Raw genomic sequence first — 23,772 nt, 5'->3', positions numbered from 1 at the left:
CGACTTGGTGCATGAATTGTATATTTTTATTGTGATCTTCTGTCTGGTCTAAATATCGTAGATGCCAACCATCTATTATTATTCATCACACACTAGGCATCTTCAACTATCCGCATCGAGGACCCCGAAGTCTAACCAAACCCGTAATATTATTACAAAAGAATATACACACGACAATGATGGTTTTTTGTTTCTTTTTTACACAGACCATAGCTCTTTCACCTCTCGAGAAACTTTTGGAAAGATGAGTGCTCGATGGTGACGTTGCCAATGGCCCGGAGCTTCTTCCTGCCCTCCTTTTGCTTCTCGAGCAGCTTGCGACGACGACTCGGGTCGGCGGCGTGCAGCTTGGCCGTGACGTCCTTGCGGAATGGCTTGATGGTCTCTCGGGCGATGATGCGCTTGCCGACCGCTGCTTGTATGACGACCTCTGTTTTGGGTAGGTTAGTTTTCGTTAGGTAAGAGGGCGTCACAAATATTCAACCAGGGGCGGGACAATAATGCTCACCAAACATTTGCCGGTCGACGTGCTCCTTAAACTTGGTAACCCACTTCCTCCCCAACCTCTCGACCTGGCTCGTGTGCACAACGCGACAGATTGCGTCGACGGGGACCTTGTTGACAAGCAGGTTGAGCTTGACGAGCTCGCTCCTCCGCCAGCCGGCATCCTCGTAGTCGAGCGTGGCGTAACCCCTGCTGGCGCCCTTGAGCTTGCCAAAGAGGTCGTCGACCAGGGCCATGGAGGGGAGTGCGTACTTGACAATGACCTGCTGTGCGCCAAAGAACTCGATGCTCTCCTGCTCGCCACGGCTGTCCTCGCACAGCTTGATGATGCGGCCCAGGTACTCCTCGGGCACGGCGATGGTGGCCGCGACAAAGGGCTCATAGAAGCCCTCGATCTTGCCGTGATATTCAGACTGATCTGGGAACTGGGTCGGGTTGGTGATGATGGTCGACTTGCCGTCCCTCCACTGAACCTTGGTTGGCACGGCGGGCTCAGTCAGCATGATACTGGCGCCGTGCTCCTGGCGCAGCCGGTCCTGGAAGACGGAGCAGTGCAGGGAACCGAGGAAGCCCAGGCGCCAGCCGGCGCCCAGCGCCTCGGAGAAGTCTTTTTGCAGCGTCACGCTGCGGTCGTTGAGCGTCAGCTGCGTGATGCTGTCGGCGAGCCGCTGGTAGTCCGACTGATCCGTAGGGAATGCCGCCACGAACACCATGGGCTTGGGCTCTTCGAAGCCGGGGTACGGCTCCACGACGGCCTCGCTGCCCTGGAACGTAAAGGTGTCGCCGATCTTGGCGTCCTGGATCCGCTTCATTCCGGGACTGAAAGAGAGGTAGCCGACCTGGCCTGGCCGCAGGGCCGTCTGCGGCGTCGGGTGCGGGTACTGGATCCCCACCTCGCCGACGGTGTAGCGGTTGCCTGTAGCTAGGGATACGACGTTGTCGCCTGGCCTTACGGTGCCGTTGAAAATGCGGACCAGCAACACGACGCCTCTGAAGGTGTCGTACCACGAGTCCACAAGCAGCAGACGCAGTGGCGCATTCGGATCTCCGGTCGGGTGGGGGATCTGCTCGATCACGGCCGGCAGCACCTTTTCAACGTTGGTCCCGGCCTTGGCACTGACCAGAACTGCACCCGTCCCGTCTTCATTGACGTCGAGCTCAAACGTGTCCCGCAGCTGCTTCAGGGCCCTCTCCGGGTCTGCTGTCGGCAGGTCGATCTTGTTGACGACAGGGACCAAAGTCAGGCCCTCGGCAAAGGCCAGGTAGAAGTTGGCGACGGTTTGGGCCTGGACACCCTGAGACGCATCCACGAGGAGCAAGGCGCCACCGCAACTGGCGTAGGAGCGGGTGACCTCGGCCCTGAAGTCGACGTGGCCAGGGGTGTCGACAAGGTGCAGCAGGTAGTCCTCGCCGCGGTAGCGGTACAGCATGGTGCAGGTCTGGGCCTTGACGGTGATGCCGCGCTCTCGCTCGACGTCGAGCTTGTCCAGGATCTGCTTGTTCTCGTCGCTAGCCGATATGGTGCCCGTGAGCTCGAGCAGACGGTCGCTGAGGGTGCTCTTGCCGTGGTCGACGTGCGCGATGACGCAAAAGTTGCGGTAGCGCTCGATGGGGATGGCGGCGATGCGCTGCTCGAGGTCCGTCATGGGCGCGCTGCTGTGGTGGCTGCTGCGGGCCTGTGGTATCCTGTCGTAGCGGCCGGAGCCCAGGTTGGGCCGTGGCAGGTGAAGTATGGCATTGTGCGGCTGTGGTCTTGATAGGAGACGAGGTCGACTTGGTGAGCTGTGACTGTTGCTGCTGCTGCTGCTACTATACAGCCGGGCGGGATGGGAGAGGGCAGGCCGCCGGGGCAGCCGCACGCGCACACATTGTGGCGTGAGCCCTTTGCAGCAGCTCATCCAGTCGATGCTGCGTGAATTTTGAGGTTGTCTTTTAGTCTAGGTGGTATTGCACAATGTTCGAGGCATCGTTGTGAGGGCCAGTTATCGATACAATGCACCTCATGTAAAGTAGACCAGCTAGGAAGCAGGAACAAATCGATAGACCCACGCGTCGCTGTCATTCGTCCCGCGACTTTTTTTCTGGGTCTAGCGACACGATAAGCTCTTATCCTCCATTCAACTTCGAGGACCCACTGTAATGTATGTTTAGCTTGCAGGATACTTGAGCTGGTTCAGTGCAGTACCTTAGGTAGCTGTCTACCCTACTATACGACCTGTATCATTTCGCGCGAGAATCTTGGCTGATGGTAGGCACAGATAACTTTTTTTTTTTCATTCCCCATAGATATTCAAGCAAATGACTTTTTTGCGAAATGCTCATGAACATGACGATAACTGCAAACTGCATTATCCCAAAATGTGCTAGCTAATCATAAACCAAAAAGCAGATAGGTAGGTATAACCCCAACTTTGACTAGGTATCATAGAAAACTCTTCCTCGCCCTCCAGACATAAAACGTGTCCAATCGTGTTCAGTCAGACATTAAGAGCCGCAGAAGCAAGGAAAGTAAAAGCAAATCATAACCAATGAGAACCCATGCCCGATACCGGTCTATAACGTCTTCAACTGCGCAATGTGGTAGCGCAAACAAAACAGAGCAGAGATTGTGTGTGACAAAGGAACGAATCGTGGGAATAATGACAAAGGAAATCCAAGCCAGCCCAGAAACTCCAAACCCCGAAAATCAAGTGAAAATGGCAGGAACTTGGTTCATTTCTTGCTCCCCTTCTTGGCAAACTGCTTCAGCAACTGCTCGCCAGCAAGTCCCATTAGCGCATTCTTGCCGGCGCTACCACCGCCGCCGCCGCCGCTCCTCTTGCCACCGCTTCCGCCACCACCACCTCCGTTCTTGTTGTTGACGCCAGCCATAAAGCCAGCCCCAAGCGCGGAGGTGGCGACCTTGCCGGCCTTGGCCGCGTTCCACTGCCCGCGCTGGCTCGCCGCCGCCATGGCACCCGCCTCGAACGCTGCCATGCCGACTTGCTTCCACGGCAGCTTGCTCAGCGCCGCCGTGATGTCCTTGGTGGTTTTGCTGCGGTTCAGACCGGGCCTGGCTCCTGCGGCGGCGGCTGCTGCTCCGCCGGCTGCTCCAGCGGCACCGTATGCGGCCGCGTCGCTGCCGCGGCCCTTTTCGCGAGTGGTGGCCGAGCGGCGCAGGTCTGGTCCCCCACCAGCCCGCGGGGGGTAGCGGTCGCGGTCTCCTCGGTCGCGGTCACGGTCGTAGCCGCCGCGCCCTGCCGAGTCGCGGTAGCGGTCTGAGGGGTGTTCCCTGCCGTCGCGGTCACGGTCAGAGTAACGTGGCCGGTCGCGGTCGTGGTCTCGGTCCCGGTCACGGTCTGAGTAGCGAGGACGGTCACGGTCCCGATCACGGTCCCGGTCCCGATCCCGATCCCTGTTGTCATAGCCGTAATCTCTGGGGCTGGGACGACGGTCTCTTGGGTGGTCGTCGTAGCGGGGCCTGTGGTCGTCGAACGAGTTGCGGCGTCGTGGCCGATCGTAAGAGTCCCTGCCCCCTCCCCGTGGGGTCTCCGAGTATCTCGGAGGTGGGTAGTCGTACTCCCGAGACATTGTTGTCTTGGTGGTTTATGTAGATGTGTGTCGTATATATGTCTGTGTGTTGTGGATTATATGGTATGAAGATAAACCAAAGAATATGGGTGATAGACACCAAATGTCGGTGTCGGGCTCTCTAATAAATATATCGCGCAAGGAAAGAAACAATGCAACAAAACAATGCTAATGACTTGATAAGTTTCGTTTCTGTCGTCTCTATCTTCTCTCTAATATCGTCTATGCAAAGTTCTGATCCTCCTGGGACAGGAGAGGCTTTGCTGTGGTTTAAGGCGGAGAAATTGGCCTTGTAAACGAGAGTGTGGGCTGATGGAATGATGAAATGACGATAGAAAAAAGAACAGGGCAGCGAACGGGATCACGGCAAACCAGCGGAGCAGCCCTTTAAAACGGAGCACCTTAGTTAACTCAGCGTAGCACTCCTCTCACAGGGTACCGAATGGCCAAGGGAAGTGGGCCGGGGTTGCCTTCAGCTTGCAGCGTGCGGTGTGTGAGACCCAGTCGATCACTTGGCCACAACAGGCGCCAACACGCAGTTATTGCTCACAGCGGGAACAGAGGGCCAAAGGTACAAAGAGAAAATAACTGATAGTAAAAACTCACACGTGCTATGCCTGGCCAGGCGGGCGAGACCGTTCCGAAAACGTCGCGGAACTCGGGTCAGCCGACAGGAATAGGTGGTGTGAGCTATTACTTCTTTTGTTATTCTGCTCTTTCTCTGTGTCTTTGAAGCCAACCTAGATTTTGTCTGCAACAGCCAAGCAGTAATCCATAACGTTAGAGAGAGATAAACGGACAATGCCAGGTCTAGGTTATCGTTTCTTAGCAGGTACACAAGTGTAGAAGAAAAGAAACTTTCGCCACACCGCACATCTGTTTGCATGGTAGTGGGGAATTCCAAATGTTATTTTCTTCTTTTCTCCATGCACAATGCCTCCTGCAGTTATGATTGACAGGCAAACTTACGCAGTGCATCAAATGCGCGTCCAAATTGATCGATTTGATTGAACGCCTGTGATGCAGCGCAGTGCGACGCTCGGGCAAATCCGGCCCACTGTCCCACATCACCGTATCAAAACCGGTATTTGAGGCCGCCCTGTTCTTCCCGTTCCATTCTCGAGGCTTGGAGGATAACCAGACTTTGCAAACTATCGAAAGTCAGACCCCCATTTTGGTCTGGAGGGCTCCCGATGCGGGGTGATCTCATCAGCCGATGCGGGTGGTGGCCTCTTTGACAGCTGCGCTGGTCCGCTGCGGGAGACCCGGCAGTGGATAAGTGACACAGCACACTGCACTGCACAACCCCGTAATACTGCCTAGGCAATCAAACGGTGATTCATAAATTTGGAGACCCCGAGATTTTTCCAGATCTTGTCCAACAATCAGTCAGGCTGGGTTGACTTGCTTGATTTCATCATAATTAGGGTCTAGCCGTGGAGACACGTTTATTGCAGCCGCAGCAGTAGTGTATGATGTACTGCAGTAGTAAATGTAGTAGCTTAGAAACAACGAACTGCCAACGCATTAGCAACTACCCTATACGGAACTAGACCATGCATACATAGTACACTACCTGGCAAGCTGGCTCGGCATGAAATACAACGACCCGAGTCTTTCCTCGGAATGTTTGACATCTTTCCGGTCGCGGGAAGTATGAGGCACAAGGGCGGCTCGGATACCATAGGCTGAACGAACCAAGAAGACAAGACGAAAAGGCGTCCTATTACCTACGAGGCACAGCCAGAGGTAAGCCTCTCAGTGCGTGGCCTTCATTGTTATTGGCAATCGAATTAGCCCAGTCAAGCGCCGTCCCGCTGAGAAAGCTGCATCTCTTATGCAGCCCTTCTGCATAGCTGGTGTGATTCAGCTGCAGGGCTCTCGTCGAAAGGGTGGTCTGGTCCGTCCGTTCTTGTGATGTGAAATATTCCGATAGTTGCCGCTGGGTGGTGTGTGGGTCTCGCCACAGGCCGCCCAAAGGCACCGCCACGATTTAGTCACTTCTGCATCCAGGTAGGCTGGATGGTGCGACCGTTTTGACCAGAACTGGAGGGAGTAATCAAAGCTAAGGCAGCTTGGTAAGGTATGGATAGACAGGTCCTTGATTGTAACCTCGCCAAACAAACACTCCCAAAGGCGATGCACGTGTCAGCGCAAAATAATCATCATCAGATTGCGCCAACCTACAAGCCTAGCGGAGTAGATCAGACCATATTGACCAACGATCAACGACCACACAAAAGCACCACTGTACCGTAGGTTGAGGGGCATTGAGACCATTCAGCACCAGGCTTTCTGTCACGTGTTTTTCTCGAGACGATAACCACCAAACATTCATGTCGACTGTGTTGAGGTGCAGGGTAACCCATTTTTTATTCACAGGATTGAACTGACCAAAAATGGCCCAATGGCTCCTTGAATTTACTGAACAATCAGTTCGTTCGTAGCTGCCTAATTCTCGCGTTCAATGAACAGTGATCAATCAAAACAGTGAAATGGGTTGGCCGTTTGGGCTTTAATTGGTTGTACAACAGGCCATCTATTCAGTCAGTCAAATACCCAGCGGATGATAAATAGGTGTAGTAATCGATGGGGGGAAAGCTAAATATATGCATTGCAATGCAGGTTCATTCTGCCCAACGACACAACCCGTCGATACAAACAAACAAAGGCCATGCTTGATTTGAGTGAATCTTTGCGCCCCTCTTCTTGCATCTGTTGAAATTTCACTCATCGATCGACCCCAACACCAAAAGAAACATCTCCGCCCACCAGTCTGCTTCGTCTCACATTGACAACCCCTCCATGGTCACTTTAATACGCCCAATATCCACTCGCAGGTCCAAACAACTCGAGACACAACTGCATAAACCTGAACAACAGTCACGGCAGTAACAAATATTCACAAAAAAAAACGACAAAAACAACCCAGGTCCAAGAAAGAAATGACAGCCGCTCTCGTTCTCGAGAACGCTCAATGGAGTCCACCCGGCCCCGACGGACGCATGATGGTCGGCTGGCTAGACGTGGCGACATCGCAGACCCGGTGCGCTCTCTTCGAGCCAACATCAGCGTCGCCCGCCGAGGTTGAACCTATAATCGGCAAGGCGCAGCAGAGGCTCCCGTGTCTGGGCGGCCTATGCCGATCCGAGGAGGCACAAACCTTCCGCCTGGCCGGCATCTCCCGCCTAGGCTCGGAGATTGGTCTGCTGTATAACTGCACCCAGCAACCCGTCACGCTACGCGACTACATCACCACTCGGCCCAAGCCCGACAGGAGGGACAGGCTACGGCTCGCCCTGGCCATCGCCACCAAGGTCCGCTCGCTAGAGGTCCACTTTGACCTGAGGCATCCGGACCTCAGGGCCGACAGCTTTGTCTTTATCCGGGATGTCTTTAGACCGGCGGCGACCAATGGCGGCGACATGAGCAACAGTAACAACGGCAACAACAGGGCCACCATCAACGGCACCGACGGCAGGGACGTGGACCTCAGCCGGCCCTTCATCCTAGATTGGTCCCGCCGCCCTACGCAGCAGAGCATATACCAGCACCCGCGGTTCCGACCTCCCGGCGAGCGCCCGAACCGCGAATGGACCTACCAGGTCTTTGCGCTTCTCATGATCCTGAGTGAGATAGCGGCCTGGGACTCGCTCGCCACGCGCTTCTCCAGCTCGACGACGCCCGCGGCGCTGCAGGCGGCTAAGGAGGAGCGCTTCCATCTGTTAAAAACAGGCGCGTGGCAGGTGTTTCCCTGGGCCTGCACGCAGCTGGAGCAAAACATGGAAAAGCTGGAGCAGTACGACAGGTGGCACGTCAAGCGGTTTTACGACATGTTGTGCGACAAGCTGCAGACGCAGGTCGCCGACGCCGGGCTGGGAGAGAGCGTCATGAACATGGCGTGAAGGGGTTTATTCCCGTGGAGGGAAGGTGGAAAGTGATTTGTTATGCATGCAAAAGCATAAACAGCATGCAGAGGAGAAAAAAACTGTTGCAACGATCAATTTGGTTTCCCCCTCTTTTTGCTGAACAAAAAGATCTTTTTGGCCGGCGAGGCTGTTCACTATTGTTCACTAGCCTTACTGGAGATTAGGAAGTTGGACCCCGATCGTCTGTTTTTTTGTTGCATTGATGATTGGATCATCGCGGCGTTCACGCGCCGCGGTTAGTTGTGGCTTGGGCCGTCCTCCACTGGCGTAGGTGCCTGGATCTGCAGTGTGCACTGCGCCCCTGCATACGGCCAGGGTTTGTGCGTGCCGCGCCTAGATTCTGACGACATGAAAACACTCTGGGTTTGTTTATGTCCAACAGTCTGACCGATGAACCGGTACCAGTAGGCGACAACATCATGTCTTGTTGTTGCGCGGCATCTCAAACAAAGCAGGGCATTGATTGATTGATTGGGTTGGAATCAATTTGGAACACTGCATGCCAGCAAGCCACTAGACTAAGTGGCGGTTAGCACGATACTCCCTATTTCAGAAACAAAAACACAAAAACGATGCGGTGCACATGTGAGGATGTCGGTTGTCAATTTGTCCAAGGGAGATTTTGGCAGACAGGCAGCTGGCAGGCAGGCAGGTTGGCAAGCCTGGGCACCAAGACTGTCCGCAGATTAATATCCGTAGAAAATTATCACCTAGTTCTAGCGTCAATCAACATCAGCTGCATCAGCTAAGTACGGAGTAAACAAGGACTATGCAGTAAAATACAAATGAACACACACACAAACACAAGACCCTCGCAACCTCGCCATACCCGCCGCGTCTCATAGTTGCTTGTTCATTTGCCAATCAAAGCCCAACAGTGGGCTTTCGGGATGGATCCTCCACACGGGAAAAGCAATGATCAGCCCTTCCCTGGCAATAAACCCGGAGGCAAACTCGCCAACCAGGACCCCATCACTCCTGACTAGCAACTACTGCCAGTTCCCCTTGATCCAGTCCCGCCTCAACCCCTGAAAATACGAGCTTTTTCGGCACTGCGTCAGTGGACTTCTCCATATTTCCACGTGACGTGGTGTTCGGTCGAGACTCCCTAAATGCTCGGCCATCTCGTTTTCATTCCATCAACTCCGCCGCCTTCGCACCTTCAGCCTTCGCCTCACTCTCTTTGCTATTCTTAGGTCGCCTACACCTTTGGGATTTTTGTTTAGAGCAACCAGACACTCTTTTTTTTACCTTTATTTCTTTTATTTCTTTTAGTCACTGGTTCCCAGTCACACAAACTTCTTTGTCGCTCCTTCAGACCTAAGTCGAACCGATTTCCCAGTCAACAAAAGAAGGGTTTCTTACCTTTCTTTTTCTATATCTTATTCCTCCCGACTTGTTCTCCAGACGACACTGTAAAATCATAACCAAATAAAGAACCACAAAATGCGTAACTCGTTCTCCCTTTTCACCGCTCTTGCGGCCGTCGCCGCTGCACAGAACTACCTGGGTTTCAACTCGGGATCGACCAAGGCCGACTACTCCGTCAAGGTCAAGGCCGACTTCTTGCAAGAGTTCACCACGGCACAGAATCTTGAGGGCGCCCCCGGCACCTTCAACGCTGTCCGTCTGTACACCAACATCCAGGGCGGTACCACGGACGACCCCATCTCTGCCTTTGAGGCCGCCATTGAGACCAAGACCAAGATCCTGCTCGGCGTCTGGACCTCGGGCACCACCTCGATCGAGAAGGAGCTTAACGCCCTTCAAAAGGCAGTCAAGCAGTACGGCCCCAAGTTCACCGACCTTGTCATCGGTATCTCTATCGGATCCGAGGATCTCTACCGCAACTCGGTGACTGGCATGACCAACAAGGCTGGTGTAGGTGCTCAGCCCGACCAGCTCGTTGCCTTCATCGGCGACTTCAAGAAGGCCTTCAAGGACACCCCCCTCGGCAAGACCCCCGTCGGCCACGTCGACACCTGGGACGTCTGGCCCAACGCGACCAACAAGGCCGTCCTTGACGCCATCGACTGGGTCGGTGTCGACGAGTACCCCTACTACGAGAACGGCAAGGGCAACAACATCAAGAACAGCGGTAACCTTTTCGACAAGGCCTTCAACGCCACCATCCAGGCCGCCGGCGGCAAGCCCGTCTGGGTTACCGAGACCGGCTGGCCCTCGAGCGGTCCCGACTGGGACCAGGCTGTTCCCTCGATCGAGAACGCCAAGTACTACTGGCAGGAGATTGGCTGCCGTCAGCTGTTCAACAAGGTCCCCACCTTCTGGTACAACCTCCGCGACAGCAACCCCGACAACAAGCAGCAGTTCGCCATCACCAAGAACCTGTCCACCAAGCCCCTCTTCGACCTCAAGTGCCCTACCTCCTTCGACACCGACAAGCAGCGCCAGGCCAACAGCCCCAGCAGCAGCAGCAGCAGCAGCGGAAACAGCACTGGTGGTAGCAACAGCAGCACCCCCAGCTCCACCAACGGCTCCTCCAACTCGGGAAGCAACAGCAGCCCCGCTGCCGCTGGCGCCACCTCCAAGGCTCCTAGCAACGCTGCTGGCATCCTTGAGGTTCTCCCCGTCGCTGCCTACGCTGGTCTTGTTGTGATTGGCGCGCTTGCCATGTACTAAGCGGAGATGCTTTTATTTCTTGATACCCATAGGCCGTTTAGTTTTGGGTGGTCAGTTTGTCAATTGGTTTATTTTGTTTAAATAATAGAGAAGGAGGTAAAAGACTAGCTTTATTTTGGGCTGGGCTTTTATTCGCAGACCTGTTCTTAAAATACTTGGGTTCCCAAATGGTTCTTTTACCTGGTCAACAATAGACCTCGCATCGAAACCTGCGAGAGGTTTTCATGGGAAAATGACAACATCACAGTAACACAAATAATAACCTCCCGTCTTGTTGTGCTTGTGATCCTAACCTAATTTCGTCTTATGAATGACAACTGCCATCCTTGCTTTGTCATGTTGACAGGTTTAGAGTTGCACAATGAATCGATCTGCTGATATGGTAACAATATGTCAAGTTGTATAAATGTTCCCAAAACGGATATGGTGGGTTTCAAGATGCATATTGTCGTCACGCTTATTTTTAGCACCAGACGGTTACAAAAGCACTAGTCATACAGCAAGGACATGAAGCGTTGCAAGCTTTTTGTCCTCGCATCAACTGCAATGTACATCCCAGTCATGACAACTGATGACCGTTACGCATTGCTGATTCACTGGCATCAATCGGGTAGAAGACTAAAAATAAGTGGATCGATGACACCGAAAAGCAAAAGGAAAATATCCAAAAGCAAATGCCCGCACCCAGGATCGAACTAAGGACCTCATCATACCGTAACCATACGAGTGATGCGCTCTACCACTGAGCTATACGGGCTTCGTTGAAATTTGACCCCAATGTAGCTATTATAACCGTAAGCAATTATTCACCAGCCATACATTTCTCCAGATCGTTGTCTGAGGCCTCGTGCTTTCATCGGTCTCACCGGTGTTATGATCGACGCAGATCGACTGAGCCGTTATGCTTGGTACCTGTCGATCAAAGACACGTATCACTGCTTAAACGGTGATCGCCTTGGTCTTGTTCTTTCTCCGTTCCCAAGCCGAAAAGGGTTGCCTGTTTATCTTTCCTTAGAGGCCTCTTTGTAGACAACAGGGGCCCTATTATCATCATCTGCCACCATGAACAATTTTATTACGGCAGCTTGCCAAGGTCTCTCTTTCTCTTTTTTTTTCTTTTTCCAAGCCATTTCGTCATCTTGTATATTTTCCCAATCGCACCTCCTGATCTAAACGTCAAACTTCTCATCACCCCGGTGGCCACTGATCAATCAGCTCCTCGACAGCCTTCCCCTCGCTCAACCCACCCAGGTTCCGCCTGACACTCAGCCTCACATACGCAGACCCCCTTTTGCGGCTTGCATACCCTCCACCGAGCCCCTGGATATCCGACCCTCCCTTGGCCGCAAAGTGGCTAAACAGCGGCGGCTGCACCGTCAGACACACTCTTCCGCTGGCCGGGCCCCTATGACCTACGGCAGCATCGTAATCGCACCAGTCCCTCAGCATCAGGTCGAACCCCGCAGTGAAGCTCTCGATCCCCAGCGCGTGTAGTAGTCTCCGCGCCCCTCGCCGCGACACCGCGTACCCGTTGCTGCACACGTTGGCTGTCGCAGCGTGCACGACGCGCGTGTGTGGTGGGTGCAGCGTGGCGAGCGCGTCTGGTTCCGAGGCGAACGGGTGTGCCTTGAGGTGCTGCGGCGCGGGGACGGTTGGGTCGGCGGCCAGGAGGATCTGCAGGTGGTGGTTGCGGTGGGTGGTGTCGACGCCGTGCTGATGCTGCTGTTGGGTGTGCGGCGGTGGCGGCGGCGGGAGGTTGGCGCCGCAGTGGCCCAGCCAAAGCACGTCCCAGTCGTCGCCGTAGGGGCTTGTGGATGGCGGGAGTGTTTCTGGGGCTGATGAGAGGGGCACAGTCAGTGCTGCTTGAGAAAGGGTTTGCGACGGGTTGGTCTTCAGGGGTTGCAGGTAGGCTCTGGAAGCTGCGCCAAAGAGCTGCAGTTGCGACTTGAGCCGGACGTCCCAGTCGACGTCATCCTCGAGGATCAATACTGTCGTCAAGTCTTGCTCAACTATGCTAGATTGACAAGTGGTTGGTTTTTTATAGTCAGTGAAATCGATCTCCTATCTCCCCGGATTCCCAACCAGTGTTGGGCTAGAGGGCTTTCTCACGTCCTAAGCGCGTTTATGTGCGCCCTCCAAGAACCAACATTCCCCTTCTTGATACTTTTATTCCTGGAGTCGGCGGGTAGCACTCGCTCCTGCACTTCGGAGCCGTCGATTCCGGGCACGTACTCGACTGTCAAGTTTGTCAGGGCCGCTGCGAGGGAGATGGCGTCGCGGCGGTCGGTGCGGGAGGGCAGGTTGATGACTAGTATCTTTTGGAACTATATGTGCAGGGCAACTAGTAAGCAAACTTGAAGCTCTTCAAGTGTTCGTGGTAAGTTGACCCTGTGAATAGATGCTGACTTACACCCAGCGTTGAATTGCCGATACTATGTTCCAGATGAGTGAACCGAAGCTGTTCGTCATACCTGACCTTATGCCAGATCTGGAGTGTAAGGTAAAGGGAAAGGACGGCCAAGATGGCAAATACTCGTCTCGCCTTCAACATTATGCTGGTATTTTTTGTGCTGCTCGAGCCTTGCGGCACAGCTGTCTGTCGGGTTCATGGATTTAGTCCGGGAAGGTTTACTGTGGGAGTTGTTCAAAGTCAATATTTGTTCAAAAAGACTGTGTTTGTCTCTTGGCCCGTTTTTGTTGTAACTTCCGGATGGGTACCATAGACTATGTGCACCGATGGACCAAGTACAAGTACCGGCATCAATGCAGGGCGGGTGGCCGGCTAAATGCATCCAACCGGCTGTCAATATATATGTTTGGGTGCCGAGTGGATTCACTGTGCTTCTGCCTGTTGGCTCGGCGATATATTAGCGTCATCTTAAAGGGAAGCCGTATATCGATAACTGATACTTTGCGCCCGAGAAGGTCCATAGTCTGCATCTGTAAAAAAAAAAAGAAAAAAAAAACGAAACGAAACGACATTCCCAGCGAAACTCCAAACAAGATCCCTCCCTTTGAATCAAAGACTGGGTATAGCTTCAAAACATACTATACGCATTGCACATCCCATACTCCTTTTTTTATTAAGCCTAGTTCTTTCTTCAACTTCTCCCGTCTGTTCCCCTCCTTTGAATTGTCTTGCTCGTCCTCACATCGTCAAAGAAGTCCAGTTCCCATTCCCAGGCTACAAGACCTCAGAATCCCCTCATCCGTCCATGGCGCTCTACCCGCTCAGGCAAGTAAATAAAATCCCTCGAGTCGGCAATCGGACCCGTGGTCTGGGGCGGGGTCTCGGCCCGCGCCGGTTCCCGCCGCACCCTATCCCGGTGCCACCAGCAGCCGCCGAGGACGATAGCCACCAGCGCCACGGCCCCGATCGAGACGCCCACCGCGAGCGGGACGACGCCGGACGGGTCGCTGTCGTGCCTCGGCTCCTCGGTCTGGCTGTTGTCCTCGCTGCTGGTGCTGTTGTCGGTGGGGAGAGGTCCCTGGGACTCGTCCGGGGGCAGCGTCCTGGTCACGGTCTCGGCTGGTCCAGAGGCTGTAGTTGCCGGTTGGGGATCGTTGGTGGTGGTGGTGGTTTCCGATGAAGAAGACGTGCTCCTCCTGGTGCTACTGCTGCTCTCTGTGGTAGACGATGTTGTCACGGTGCGCTCGTCCGAGACAGTGCCGAGGATGACATAGTCTAGCCGCTCACGTCCCCGTCGATCAGAAATCACATTCCCGCCACTTCCATGCATACAACACAACACCCGAAGAGGAAGTAAAAAAAAACCAAATAGAAGAGCTCACCTTTGACTTTAAAAAGCGTTGCATCCTCATCACCACAGTCATCCTTCTTTCCCGGACATGCATAATAATCCTTCCTTTCGCTGCCACACTTCTCAAGCCTCTGGGGGTTATATTTTGCCTCGCAATCCTGCATGCAAAAATCTCCGTTGCGGTTAACGCAGCCACCTTGCCAGATTTCCGACTTGTCCGTATCTACGCAAAGGCCGTTGACGAGGCAGCCCTGGCCGCGTGCGCAGCAGGTGCCGTTGACGCTGGCCACGAGACCGCTAACCCCCTTGTTCCACTCGCACGGCCGGATGGGATTCTTGTCGTCCTCGATGGGCCTTCCACCAGGGAGCCAGCAGCGGGCTGGTTCTGTGGTGGCGGGTGTGATGATGACGGCGAGGACTGTGGCGAGGGCTAGCAGGAGCATCGTGGGCAACCTGACGCTGATTGCTCGAGACATGTTTGATGGGTTGTTGAGCCAGAAGCAGAGGAATGACCCGTAACCAAGTTGGCGCAGTTGTATTGGTAGTAAGGTATATGGGTGATATGTAGGAGTAGCCAGGTTCGAAGCTGATCACAGGGCTGCAAGAAGATAGCTTTGGGACCTGCTATATTCTTGTCCTCGGTGGCTCAAGTCTTTGGTGGCTTTCTACCCACTTTAGAGAAAACAATAAAAAAGGCAACCGGAAAGCTAACAAAGAAGAGAGGGCAGTGTGCGGCGGGAGCATGCAAAAAATGTGGGGTCAAGACTGCTCGAAGAGAGTCGAGTGTACCAAGGAGCCGATCAAAGTGAACCCGAGGTGAGGTGGAACTGAGAACGGTAACTCTATCCTCTGCAAAGCTCGGTCAGTATGTGCACTGCTATGCTTCTGGTATCCCTGTGAAATCACAGAAAGTCAGCTCCTAAAGGGAGGCGCCGTTTGCTGGTCACACTTTCGGAACCGGTCCGCAAGGTGATGAATAGTTTCACCCTCACAAACCACTTGTCTGTGTGCTACTTTTAGAAGTAGTATCTATGGCAACACACGCACACAGGACTTCCGGTAATCTTTCACAATGGGGTGAAAAAAAATCATCATAAAGTCAAAGTATAGGAAACACAAATTTCAGTATCACGGAGGCCTCATCTATTCGCTACCGCCGCCAGACCTAGCATCAGAGACAGTCTTTCCAGCATCATCCGAGTATCAGCAGTCTGGTAGCCGTATATATATATATATATATATATATATATATATATATATATATATAAATATTCTACGCCATTAATCCTGAAGCCAAAAAAAACTACCCCAGTCATCTGATTAGATTTACAAACTCGAATTTTATGGACTCCTCTCCTCCCTCGCCTTCAAAGCCCGCGCCTCTTTCTGATTCTGGTCTTACCTTACTTTTGTAGCACTTCATCGGTCGACACGGCAGCCCAAGAAAACAAGTCTACCCTGCACTGTTCGACAGGCGGCTTTTGGCAAATATGCTGCAGGCCGTGGACAGAACGACCACTTGCTACAAAGGATGTAACACTATGAAGTCCTTTGTACGTGGCCGCTAGTAACACCGAATGGGCTTCTCCTCCGTTCTTGCTGTTCCCTTCCGTTTTTTGTCACACACACACATGAATGAAAAATGCGCGGCACACTTGCAGTGGGAAATAAAAATCAAGTCTCCATCTGAGCATTATGCTAGACTAGTTAGCACTTGATATATACAACGATTTACTGCCAGAGCCAAACAATATTAAATGATTTCCCCTTGTGTTGACACCCTCCGTCGGCCACTTGCAGAATGTGTCTTTGTCTCGTAGTTGCCCTTGCACTTTGGAAAGCTACCTATCCAAATACTATACCGATTCGAATCCCCAAAAAATCCCAGTGTGTGAGTTCTATGATTCTTTTCTTTGGCCAAATGAGCAGTCCATCCGTCTATGCCGACTCTGTTTCAAGTTTGACGGTCAACTCCGCCCGCAGTATGCTTTTTGTCACCAAAAGGCCTCGCAACCACAAACTCTTTGCATGTACACCACCAAAAAAGTTCACATCAACCAACAGACAAAGCAACATCGTCTAGTTCCCTTCTCCCCATTCCGTATTATTCAGAAATACCGATACTTGCAAGGCTTCTTCTCCTTTGGTTTGCTTCTATTCCGTCCTCCACTGATCCCACGCCACATGTCCACTCTCCTTGGTTCTTGCCCGGCCATACGCTCTGCTGGCGTCCTTTATATCCCCGACTTTTTAATTTTTTTTTTTTGGCTTTCCTCGCCAAGCTCTACCCGTGGCAATCCGCTTCCATCCAGCCACTTGAAATTCTGGGGCCTGGTAACCAATCCTGTTCTTCTCTCCTTGTCCAAAACCATTTTATAGGTTTGTTGATGGGGGGTCCACACGTCGAGTCCTTCAATCGCAAAAATATATGAAAAATCTCTTCAGAAACCATGATATCGTTCGAGTCGTCTTTTCCGGTACCAAATGAAAAGTGGGTATATCCAAAAGGGGGAACGGGTTTTGCTTTTTTCTCGCAGTTTCCGAAATCAGTAACATGAGATAAGGCGATAATTGTAGTAGTAGTAGGAAAATAACTAGCAGTTGCTGGTGACCCAAGCTGGGAAAAGTCGAGGCAAAAAGGGCGATCCGTATAAATAGGTGAATGCAAACGTTTCATAAGAAATAGAAAGTAGAAAAAGAAAGGCTCAGGGTTGAGATGAACGCCAAAAATCGAATCGTTTCGTATTAGCCAAAAGGAACGCCGATCTCGGCGGGGAGGAAGTCGTAAACGTTTTAAACTACAGGCGCAGCAATCGGGGCCTGGGCAACAGCTGTGGCATCAGGCATGGGGGCATCGTTATGGGCGGGGGCGGCGGCGTTCGAGTCACCGTTGGCAGTGGCCTTGGTGGGGCACTGTCGCGAGATGTGTCCGGCCTCGCCGCACTGGTAGCAGGTCTTGCCGACAGTGTTGAGTGGCCCTCCGTTGGGGGCGGTGCAGTCGCGTGAGATGTGACCCAGCTTTCCACAGGCGTAGCACTTCATCGCCTGTGCTTGACAGTCACGAGCGAAGTGGTTGGGCCCGCCGCACTTGTAGCAAGTGGCAGGGCGAGCACCGCCGGCGAAACCACCGCGGCCGCCGTAACCGCCACCATAGCCTCCACGAGGAACAGGGGCGCCACGGCCCATGTTGGCGCCATTGGGGTTGGGGCAGGCACGCTAGGGAGCTGTCAGAAACATGAAGATTTATGCGCCCACCAACTGGACTGTGTGGAGTGACTTACAGCCAGATGGCCCGGCTGGCCACAGCTGTAGCAGCGGCCGTTAGAACCGGCGCCGCTCAGACGAAGAGTCGGGCAGTCGGCCTGAACATGGCCAAGGCCCTGGCAGTGGTAGCACTGCTTGGCCTCGGTGGTCCGGGGAAGAGGGCAGCCGTTGGACTCGTGGCCTAAATGTTCCAGTTAGGCTGGCGACTTGTACGCATGGTTTATATAGGGCGTATGCCTACCAGGCTGCTTGCAGTTGTAGCAAAGGCGCTCAGCAGAGGAGCAAACCTCGGCGTAGTGGCCAACATTGCCACACTTGTAGCAGGCACGGCGAGATAGCGAAGACATTTTGTTGTCAGGAGATGTAGTATCACTAATGATTGGCTCGATATTAGTACAAATGCGCAAGAACCTCTGACAAAAGCAGCCCTGTGAATGATTGTCCTTGGCGGTACCCTCCCGATGGAGTGTGATATGGTTAAGGTCGATCCTTGGCTGTGTTGGTCCCCAGGGCGGAAATTGACCTTGTTAAGGGATGCAAGCCCGCCATGCAACTCCTGCGACTGCCCTTGCGGCATGTTGACTAGAGACACTAAGACAGGCCTGATCTACATGTCGAGACCTGCATGTCACGCAAGCGCCAGTTCGTGCAGTTGCCCGGAACTGACCCACTGCAGAAAATGCCTGAAGGGAAGCTTGCGCGCTGACATCGGATAGACTGCAGTATACGAGACCGAACCGTGCGATCAGCACACTTGATGTTTGGCAAGTTTGCCTCCAGGATCAACTCCGTTATGTAATCGAAAATGTCCAAAAGATTGGCACATAAGACGTAACAGCGGCGTGGAGTATTTCGATGCGCTCATCGTACTTGCGCCACAAAGCCGAAACATTTTTGCGCCGGAATGGAACCAAGTTCCGCCTTTGTGTACACAAGAACTCGGAGACGTCAAGATGGATTCTCCCCCGCCATATTATCTTCGATTAGGCGCTTTATCGAGGGAAGTTGCATCCACGTCGGGCGACCGCAAGCTTTCGGCTGGAGAGAACGGGGTAGAACTAGTGGTTGATGCGCCGCATGTTCAGGGTACCAACGGCGTACTTAGAAGTGTTTGCATGGACCGGAGGAATCGCCTTGTTCAAAAGTCGCACATTGGAAATCGTGGAGGTTGCCGTCGGTTCGTTTGCCGTTGAAAGTTTTGATCCGCGGCCAGATGCGGGTATGCCACGAGGGACCTGCAGGGCCAGGCGCAAAAAAAAAGGGGGGAAGACAAAAAACTCAAAAAGACACCAACTGACCTTCTCTTCAAAAACTTTTTTTAATCCTTCCAAGAACGGCCCGTTCGGTTTCTCTTCGATCCTCAGCAGCGGCAGCCTTCCGACTTCTCTTCTCACCAACAACGACGACGAAAAATGGGGGTTTGTTCAAGACAGGATAACTGACATATCGGAGAACAGAAAGGGGAAAGGGAAAAAGGAAGAAGAAAAAAAAAAGGCTCGGGAGGAGGGAGGGGGAAAGGAGACACCCGTCGCAAAAAGGGAAGCCAGCGCCCTCGGATTGGAGGAAAAGATGCAGGCTAGTGGAGACTCGTGTTTGCCGCTAGTCGCGTTCAGTATGGGATGGTCAGCTTGAGGCTGCCTTTTGCAGTAGAACCGACCCTGCCCTATCTGCTACAGCGTATAACACCCAACAACAAGGCAAGAGTGAATTGCATACAATACAGTACCTAGCTTGCTCGCCAAGGAGATATTGCCAATGGTTTTCCCAAAACGGATGTCCTTGTCTTGATGTTGACGAATACAGGTATTTTAGGTCCCTCCCTAAGGTACCCCCTACCTAATTCACCACATTTTTAGCAAAAATTGGAAACAATAAGACACCACATCACAAACCCAAACCCATTTATGAACCGATCCACTTTTGACTGCTTTGATGGATGCCCAAGCCCCTGGTTCGGTTCACCCAGACTCGCGGAAGCCGGGGAAGCCAGTTGACAGAACAGCAAGCTATCAATTAATTGCCTTCAAAGCACCCCGGCGACTCGAAGCGAGGCAAGCATTCCACTACGAGTGGGATCCCTGGAGTAGGACTCGACTTGGATGCTGATCGCTGATTGCTGACCGAACCCCGACCTTGAAGCGAGCGCCCAGCCCAGGAACACCGGGCTGCATTCGGGAAGTCAGAGCAGCAGCAAGCAGCCCCTCCCGTCACTCCACGGCATCCGGACCAATAATGGATGCCGTGACATTGAGCACAACTGCACAAGCATAAAAAAACATTAAATAACTCAAAAATAATAACATCGGCCTGTCGCATGTCAAAACTCGGAGCTGCGCTCGAAGCCGATGGAACAAAGCCCAAAGACAATGCAATTCGGCCGGCGCGGGACGCCCTTCCCGGCCCTGCCGCAAACCAGTCTCGTGATCTGAATGTGTTCCCCTCAGCCTGTCCGACGTACCCCCAGTCATTGATGAGGGGAAGAATACGCGACCCCAGTCGCAAACGGGAGTCTCGGCCTTTGCTTTTCGTCTGTCCACATTCAGTTAATCTCATTTTTCCGTGAGATCTAGAGGAGATTAATGATCGATGCACGACAAAGTAACGACTTTTTATCCCAAGATTCAAATGCCTTTTGGGAGCATGTTCTTTTGCCATGTAAGCAGTAGGCTTATTGGACTAAAATCTTAAAAGTTAGAGGTTGAATATAACCATACTTCACTTACAAGACCTGTCAAAGAATAGCCTTGCATCTTTCAAGTCCCCCTTTGTCGTTGGTAAGGTTTAGGCTACTGCCTAGAATCTAAAGCCACATTCTTTGCCACGCTACGAAAAAACCTCCGCATGACCTCGCTGGTCGAACAATGGCGCACCGTTAATTCAGGGATGCCATTCAGCCAAGCTATCAAGGAATGAACCTAAGGAGGTTTCTAGCCCAACGCGACAGAAAAGGACTGGTTTCTCAGTTGCTTCTAGGCGCCAGACTACGCCGCCATGTGCCCGGTGCATGAACTCGGCTGCAGCCACGTCTATTTTTGTACATTGCATTTGTGACCAGCATGCACTCAAAATCACAACACCCCAAGATCAGGTAACCAGAATCAAAATCACATGCCACCATAAAGATGTAATTAGTTGAATAGATCCAGCGAGGCATCATGCCGCGCTGTTATTTTTGACATTGTAGTAGACAAGCGCAAAGAGACGCTAGATAACTAGTAATCGACACCTTTTGCGTACCTCACCACCGCTGGTTCGGCAAAGGCGGCGTACCAACCCTGCCAGCCTCGGAAGGATGCGGAGGGAGCGGCACGTCCGTGGTAGGCGCCATGCTCCGTGGCCTAGCCTCGACGACATAGCTTACACCGTCGTCCGACGCATATGACGGCGGCCTCCTGACTCCAGTGGTACCTGCCTCCTCCTCGCTACTTGATTCGCCACCGCCGCGCAGCGCCGGGTGTTCGTTGCGCTGCCAGTAGATGCGGTCCGGGTCCACGCGGACGCTCTCTCGCCAGAGACCGTACGCGGGCGGCTTGTACTTGGTAGTCTCGCTCTCAATGCCTGCGGCCTCCTCGTCTCGCGCCAGCACGACGCGGATAGGCTGCTCCGGGATGGCATACCCACCGGGCGCATACGCCTGTCGCATTGCTGCGCGGTTCCGGCGCAGGATGGAGTGCTCCTCGGCAGACAAGCGCTCGTCGTGCTCGCGACGGCCCGCCGGCGTCTTGAGCATGTACAAGCACAGCCGTACCATGCCGTGCAGGAAGATGACGGCCGTGAAGAGCATGATCAACACCAGGAGCACGGTGAATTCGGACGTCGCCATGTTCTTGGTCAGGAAGAGGGCGAGATCTGTTGGAGGTTTGCTGTTAGTTCGAGAGCGTTGAGCACGGGAATGCAAGGGTAACTCAAGTGACTTACAGGTTATCAAGAGGGCCACCAGAAACGTGCCTGAAACGAAACACTTGAGCAGTTGTGTCCGAACATGCTTGGACTGTGGATAAGGGAAGCACCCGAGAAAGTGCTTGGGAGTCGGGCGCGCCTCTCGCCGTTCCCGCGCCCGCCGTCTCCGATGCCTTTCCCGTCTCCTCTGCCGGCGCTCTTCCTCTGTTTCGTTTTCCCTCCTGTGGTGGTGGCGATGGCGTCTCCTCTCGTGGCCCGGTTCTGCCGCTTGATCGGTAGATTCACCAGACGAGGTCTCCTCGGACCTCCTTGGACGTTGGGGAATATGAGCAGCCCTGGGAGACGCCACCTCGGGGAACATGGGTCCGTCCACCAACGAAGGAGGCCTGTTGTCAACACCATGCACCTGTATCAGCGGCGGCATCGGCGCACGAGAGGTCCCGGGGCGCGACGGGGGCCCGTTGGTACCGTGGCTCCATGTCCGTGCGAGGTTCGGGAGGTGCAGGCGGGTGCTGGGCAGCGGTGGCATGCCAAGGGCGAAGTGCGGAGACTTGGGTGATTCGACCTCCGAATAGTGGCTGCTCGTGGGACGGGGCATCTCCGCCTGCTGCTGCTGCTGATGATGCGGTAGCCCCTGTTGGGAGTCCCTCCTACCTCCAAAGAATGAAGGAATCGTAGAGCGCGAGAAACGCCATCTGCCAGGGGCATTTGCGCCTCGCCGCTCCTCCATCTCTGGCTGTTGTGAGGGAGGCATGGGAGAAGTGGGATGCGGTTGCGGTTGCGGTTGAGGTCGTGAGGGTTCCTGTTGCGGTTCGACATCCCCAACGGCCTGTTCTGGAGCGGGCGCGATGACGGTGCTACTCCGCATCCAGTTCCTCATGGAAAAAGACATATTAATGTACTGTTTGCTGCAGAATGACTTATATGGAAGCCTGGTGCGGTTTGCCGGGACCGACTCCTCTCGTTTGACTCGATCAAAGTTCGAATAGCTTTGCACGCCAAGAAATCCGGGCGCATTCCAAAGTCTTTCTGATCTCGTTGTGAAGTATGACCGTCTGATGGTTTTCCGGTCCTAACAAAGCCGGAATTGCAAATACCGTCCGTTCGGATCGGGCCAAAGCGCAGGAATAGGTAAAGATTTAGAATGGTCGTCAGCCCGGCGTTGTCGTGTAAGGTTATGGAAAACTCGTGTCGATATCGGATGATCGGCTGAGGGTGAGAAGTCCCAATATGTAAACATAGGCGTCCTAGGGAGTATTATATGACGAGGCTGATTGTTGTCTCGGATGGTAAGGGAGTAACGACAGGTAGGCAGGGTGTTGAAATGTGTGGAATGTACAGGATGTAGTGAGAAAATCGACAAAACAAGTGACGCTCCCAGAGCCAGTCAACAATAGGATGTTCAAGGCAACCCCAAGAGATCTAATGGTCCGGGTATCAATAAAGATTAAAAGAAACACTGAGCGCTCGCACCCAAGGAAACAAACAAATGAATAGATAATCAGATCAAGAGAAGAATAAAAAAGGAATGGATCGTCAAAGACATCGAGCGACGAGAGCCACAGGGATGCTCAAAGTCGACGACATGTCTGACGAACGGACGGGAAGATGCGTTCGTTGTTCTGGATGTGGCAGAAAACAGAACCAACCAGAAGGAGAAAAAGAAGAGACAAGAATTAAACGAACAAGCGCAAGGAACGATCTCGAATTGAGTGTGTGTCCCCAGATCCGCAAGCGGGCCTCGGGGAATTCAGTTTTCCTCTGACCCTATCGTCTGTTTCCGCTATTTCGTATCGAGAGCAAGCACAGACAAGAGCAACCTCTGGGTGAACAGCGTCGCAATCAAAGGGGGTAAATGGAGCGAGGAGGGGAAGACCAAAAGCTGGCTGGATGGGGACGGGCTTCCGTCCAATTGTTCCAGAGTCGTGGTAAAAAACCAGAAACGAACCGTCATTGCCCCTGCATGGGGGCAGACAAGGCAGACGAACAGCCTACACCAGTCAACGGCTTTCACGCCGTCTTGTCATAGTTGCTTGGTGCCTTGATTAGGAGACATAGCAAGTTGGATGCGTAGCATATCCATGGCAAAAAGAATAAAAATTGCACGTTTGTAAAGGCAGGATGTACGGTACCCTATTTTGTCGGTACCTTGACGTCGCAGACGCTTCTGCAAGGGGACCTGTCAGTGGAGCAGACCTAAGAAA

At 53.3% G+C, this 23,772-nt stretch overlaps 8 protein-coding genes and 1 non-coding gene across 9 annotated transcripts; 2 read left to right on the top strand and 7 right to left on the bottom strand.

Moving 5' to 3' along the window:
* Positions 1-3: 3 nt before the first annotated feature.
* On the bottom strand, positions 4-2,648 carry MGG_04686 (GTP-binding protein LepA). The gene is made up of 2 exons (XM_003710798.1): positions 509-2,648; positions 4-430 (listed from the first exon to the last, which is right to left on the bottom strand). The coding sequence occupies exons 1-2, from the start codon at positions 2,400-2,402 to the stop codon at positions 219-221; spliced, it is 2,106 nt and encodes a 701-aa protein (XP_003710846.1). The 5' UTR covers positions 2,403-2,648; the 3' UTR covers positions 4-218.
* A 109-nt stretch (positions 2,649-2,757) lies between these two features.
* On the bottom strand, positions 2,758-4,386 carry MGG_04687 (uncharacterized protein). The gene has a single exon (XM_003710797.1). It carries the CDS (start codon positions 4,072-4,074, stop codon positions 3,217-3,219), a length of 858 nt encoding a protein of 285 aa, XP_003710845.1. The 5' UTR covers positions 4,075-4,386; the 3' UTR covers positions 2,758-3,216.
* A 1,760-nt stretch (positions 4,387-6,146) lies between these two features.
* MGG_04688 (uncharacterized protein) lies at positions 6,147-8,776 on the top strand. The gene is made up of 2 exons (XM_003710796.1): positions 6,147-6,620; positions 6,700-8,776. Exon 2 carries the CDS (start codon positions 7,020-7,022, stop codon positions 7,977-7,979), a length of 960 nt encoding a protein of 319 aa, XP_003710844.1. The 5' UTR covers positions 6,147-6,620; positions 6,700-7,019; the 3' UTR covers positions 7,980-8,776.
* A 351-nt stretch (positions 8,777-9,127) lies between these two features.
* Positions 9,128-10,997, top strand: MGG_04689 (glucan 1,3-beta-glucosidase). Its single transcript, XM_003710795.1, has one exon. It carries the CDS (start codon positions 9,450-9,452, stop codon positions 10,641-10,643), a length of 1,194 nt encoding a protein of 397 aa, XP_003710843.1. The 5' UTR covers positions 9,128-9,449; the 3' UTR covers positions 10,644-10,997.
* Positions 10,998-11,318: 321 nt separating this feature from the next.
* On the bottom strand, positions 11,319-11,400 carry MGG_20098. The gene has a single exon. It is a non-coding gene; the product is annotated as a tRNA-Thr (tRNA).
* A 431-nt stretch (positions 11,401-11,831) lies between these two features.
* MGG_15306 (uncharacterized protein) lies at positions 11,832-13,194 on the bottom strand (the record flags this gene model as incomplete). The annotated part of the gene is made up of 3 exons (XM_003710794.1): positions 11,832-12,657; positions 12,753-12,967; positions 13,054-13,194. The coding sequence occupies 3 exons, from the start codon at positions 13,192-13,194 to the stop codon at positions 11,832-11,834; spliced, it is 1,182 nt and encodes a 393-aa protein (XP_003710842.1).
* A 643-nt stretch (positions 13,195-13,837) lies between these two features.
* Positions 13,838-14,880, bottom strand: MGG_15307 (uncharacterized protein; the record flags this gene model as incomplete). Its single annotated transcript, XM_003710793.1, has 2 exons — positions 13,838-14,328; positions 14,436-14,880. 2 exons carry the CDS (start codon positions 14,878-14,880, stop codon positions 13,838-13,840), a joined length of 936 nt encoding a protein of 311 aa, XP_003710841.1.
* Positions 14,881-16,065: 1,185 nt separating this feature from the next.
* On the bottom strand, positions 16,066-19,109 carry MGG_13778 (zinc finger protein GIS2). Its single transcript, XM_003710792.1, has 4 exons — positions 18,967-19,109; positions 17,910-18,040; positions 17,686-17,849; positions 16,066-17,620 (listed from the first exon to the last, which is right to left on the bottom strand). Exons 2-4 carry the CDS (start codon positions 18,013-18,015, stop codon positions 17,198-17,200), a joined length of 693 nt encoding a protein of 230 aa, XP_003710840.1. The 5' UTR covers positions 18,016-18,040; positions 18,967-19,109; the 3' UTR covers positions 16,066-17,197.
* A 1,137-nt stretch (positions 19,110-20,246) lies between these two features.
* Positions 20,247-23,660, bottom strand: MGG_04692 (uncharacterized protein). Its single transcript, XM_003710791.1, has 2 exons — positions 21,587-23,660; positions 20,247-21,517 (listed from the first exon to the last, which is right to left on the bottom strand). Exons 1-2 carry the CDS (start codon positions 22,458-22,460, stop codon positions 20,907-20,909), a joined length of 1,485 nt encoding a protein of 494 aa, XP_003710839.1. The 5' UTR covers positions 22,461-23,660; the 3' UTR covers positions 20,247-20,906.
* Between the last annotated feature and the right edge of the window lie 112 nt (positions 23,661-23,772).

This window comes from Pyricularia oryzae, chromosome 1 (genome assembly GCF_000002495.2).
Source record: "Pyricularia oryzae 70-15 chromosome 1, whole genome shotgun sequence".
Taxonomy (NCBI): Eukaryota; Fungi; Ascomycota; class Sordariomycetes; order Magnaporthales; family Pyriculariaceae; genus Pyricularia; species Pyricularia oryzae.
This window is presented reverse-complemented; position numbering and strand designations above follow the sequence as displayed.

What these genes read in the sequence shown, in the direction of transcription:
- MGG_04686 (XM_003710798.1), bottom strand. Translation starts at nt 2,402, where the DNA reads ATGAGCTGCTGCAAAGGGCTCACGCCACAATGTGTGCGCGTGCGGCTG. An exon ending in CGTCGACCGGCAAATGTTTG is followed by an intron (nt 431 to 508) that starts GTGAGCATTATT and finishes TACCCAAAACAG; the next exon opens with AGGTCGTCATACAAGCAGCG.
- MGG_04687 (XM_003710797.1), bottom strand. Translation starts at nt 4,074, where the DNA reads ATGTCTCGGGAGTACGACTACCCACCTCCGAGATACTCGGAGACCCCA.
- MGG_04688 (XM_003710796.1), top strand. Translation starts at nt 7,020, where the DNA reads ATGACAGCCGCTCTCGTTCTCGAGAACGCTCAATGGAGTCCACCCGGC.
- MGG_04689 (XM_003710795.1), top strand. Translation starts at nt 9,450, where the DNA reads ATGCGTAACTCGTTCTCCCTTTTCACCGCTCTTGCGGCCGTCGCCGCT.
- MGG_13778 (XM_003710792.1), bottom strand. Translation starts at nt 18,015, where the DNA reads ATGTCTTCGCTATCTCGCCGTGCCTGCTACAAGTGTGGCAATGTTGGC. An exon ending in CTACAACTGCAAGCAGCCTG is followed by an intron (nt 17,850 to 17,909) that starts GTAGGCATACGC and finishes TGGAACATTTAG; the next exon opens with GCCACGAGTCCAACGGCTGC. An exon ending in GCCAGCCGGGCCATCTGGCT is followed by an intron (nt 17,621 to 17,685) that starts GTAAGTCACTCC and finishes ACAGCTCCCTAG; the next exon opens with CGTGCCTGCCCCAACCCCAA.
- MGG_04692 (XM_003710791.1), bottom strand. Translation starts at nt 22,460, where the DNA reads ATGTCTTTTTCCATGAGGAACTGGATGCGGAGTAGCACCGTCATCGCG. An exon ending in GGTGGCCCTCTTGATAACCT is followed by an intron (nt 21,518 to 21,586) that starts GTAAGTCACTTG and finishes AACCTCCAACAG; the next exon opens with ATCTCGCCCTCTTCCTGACC.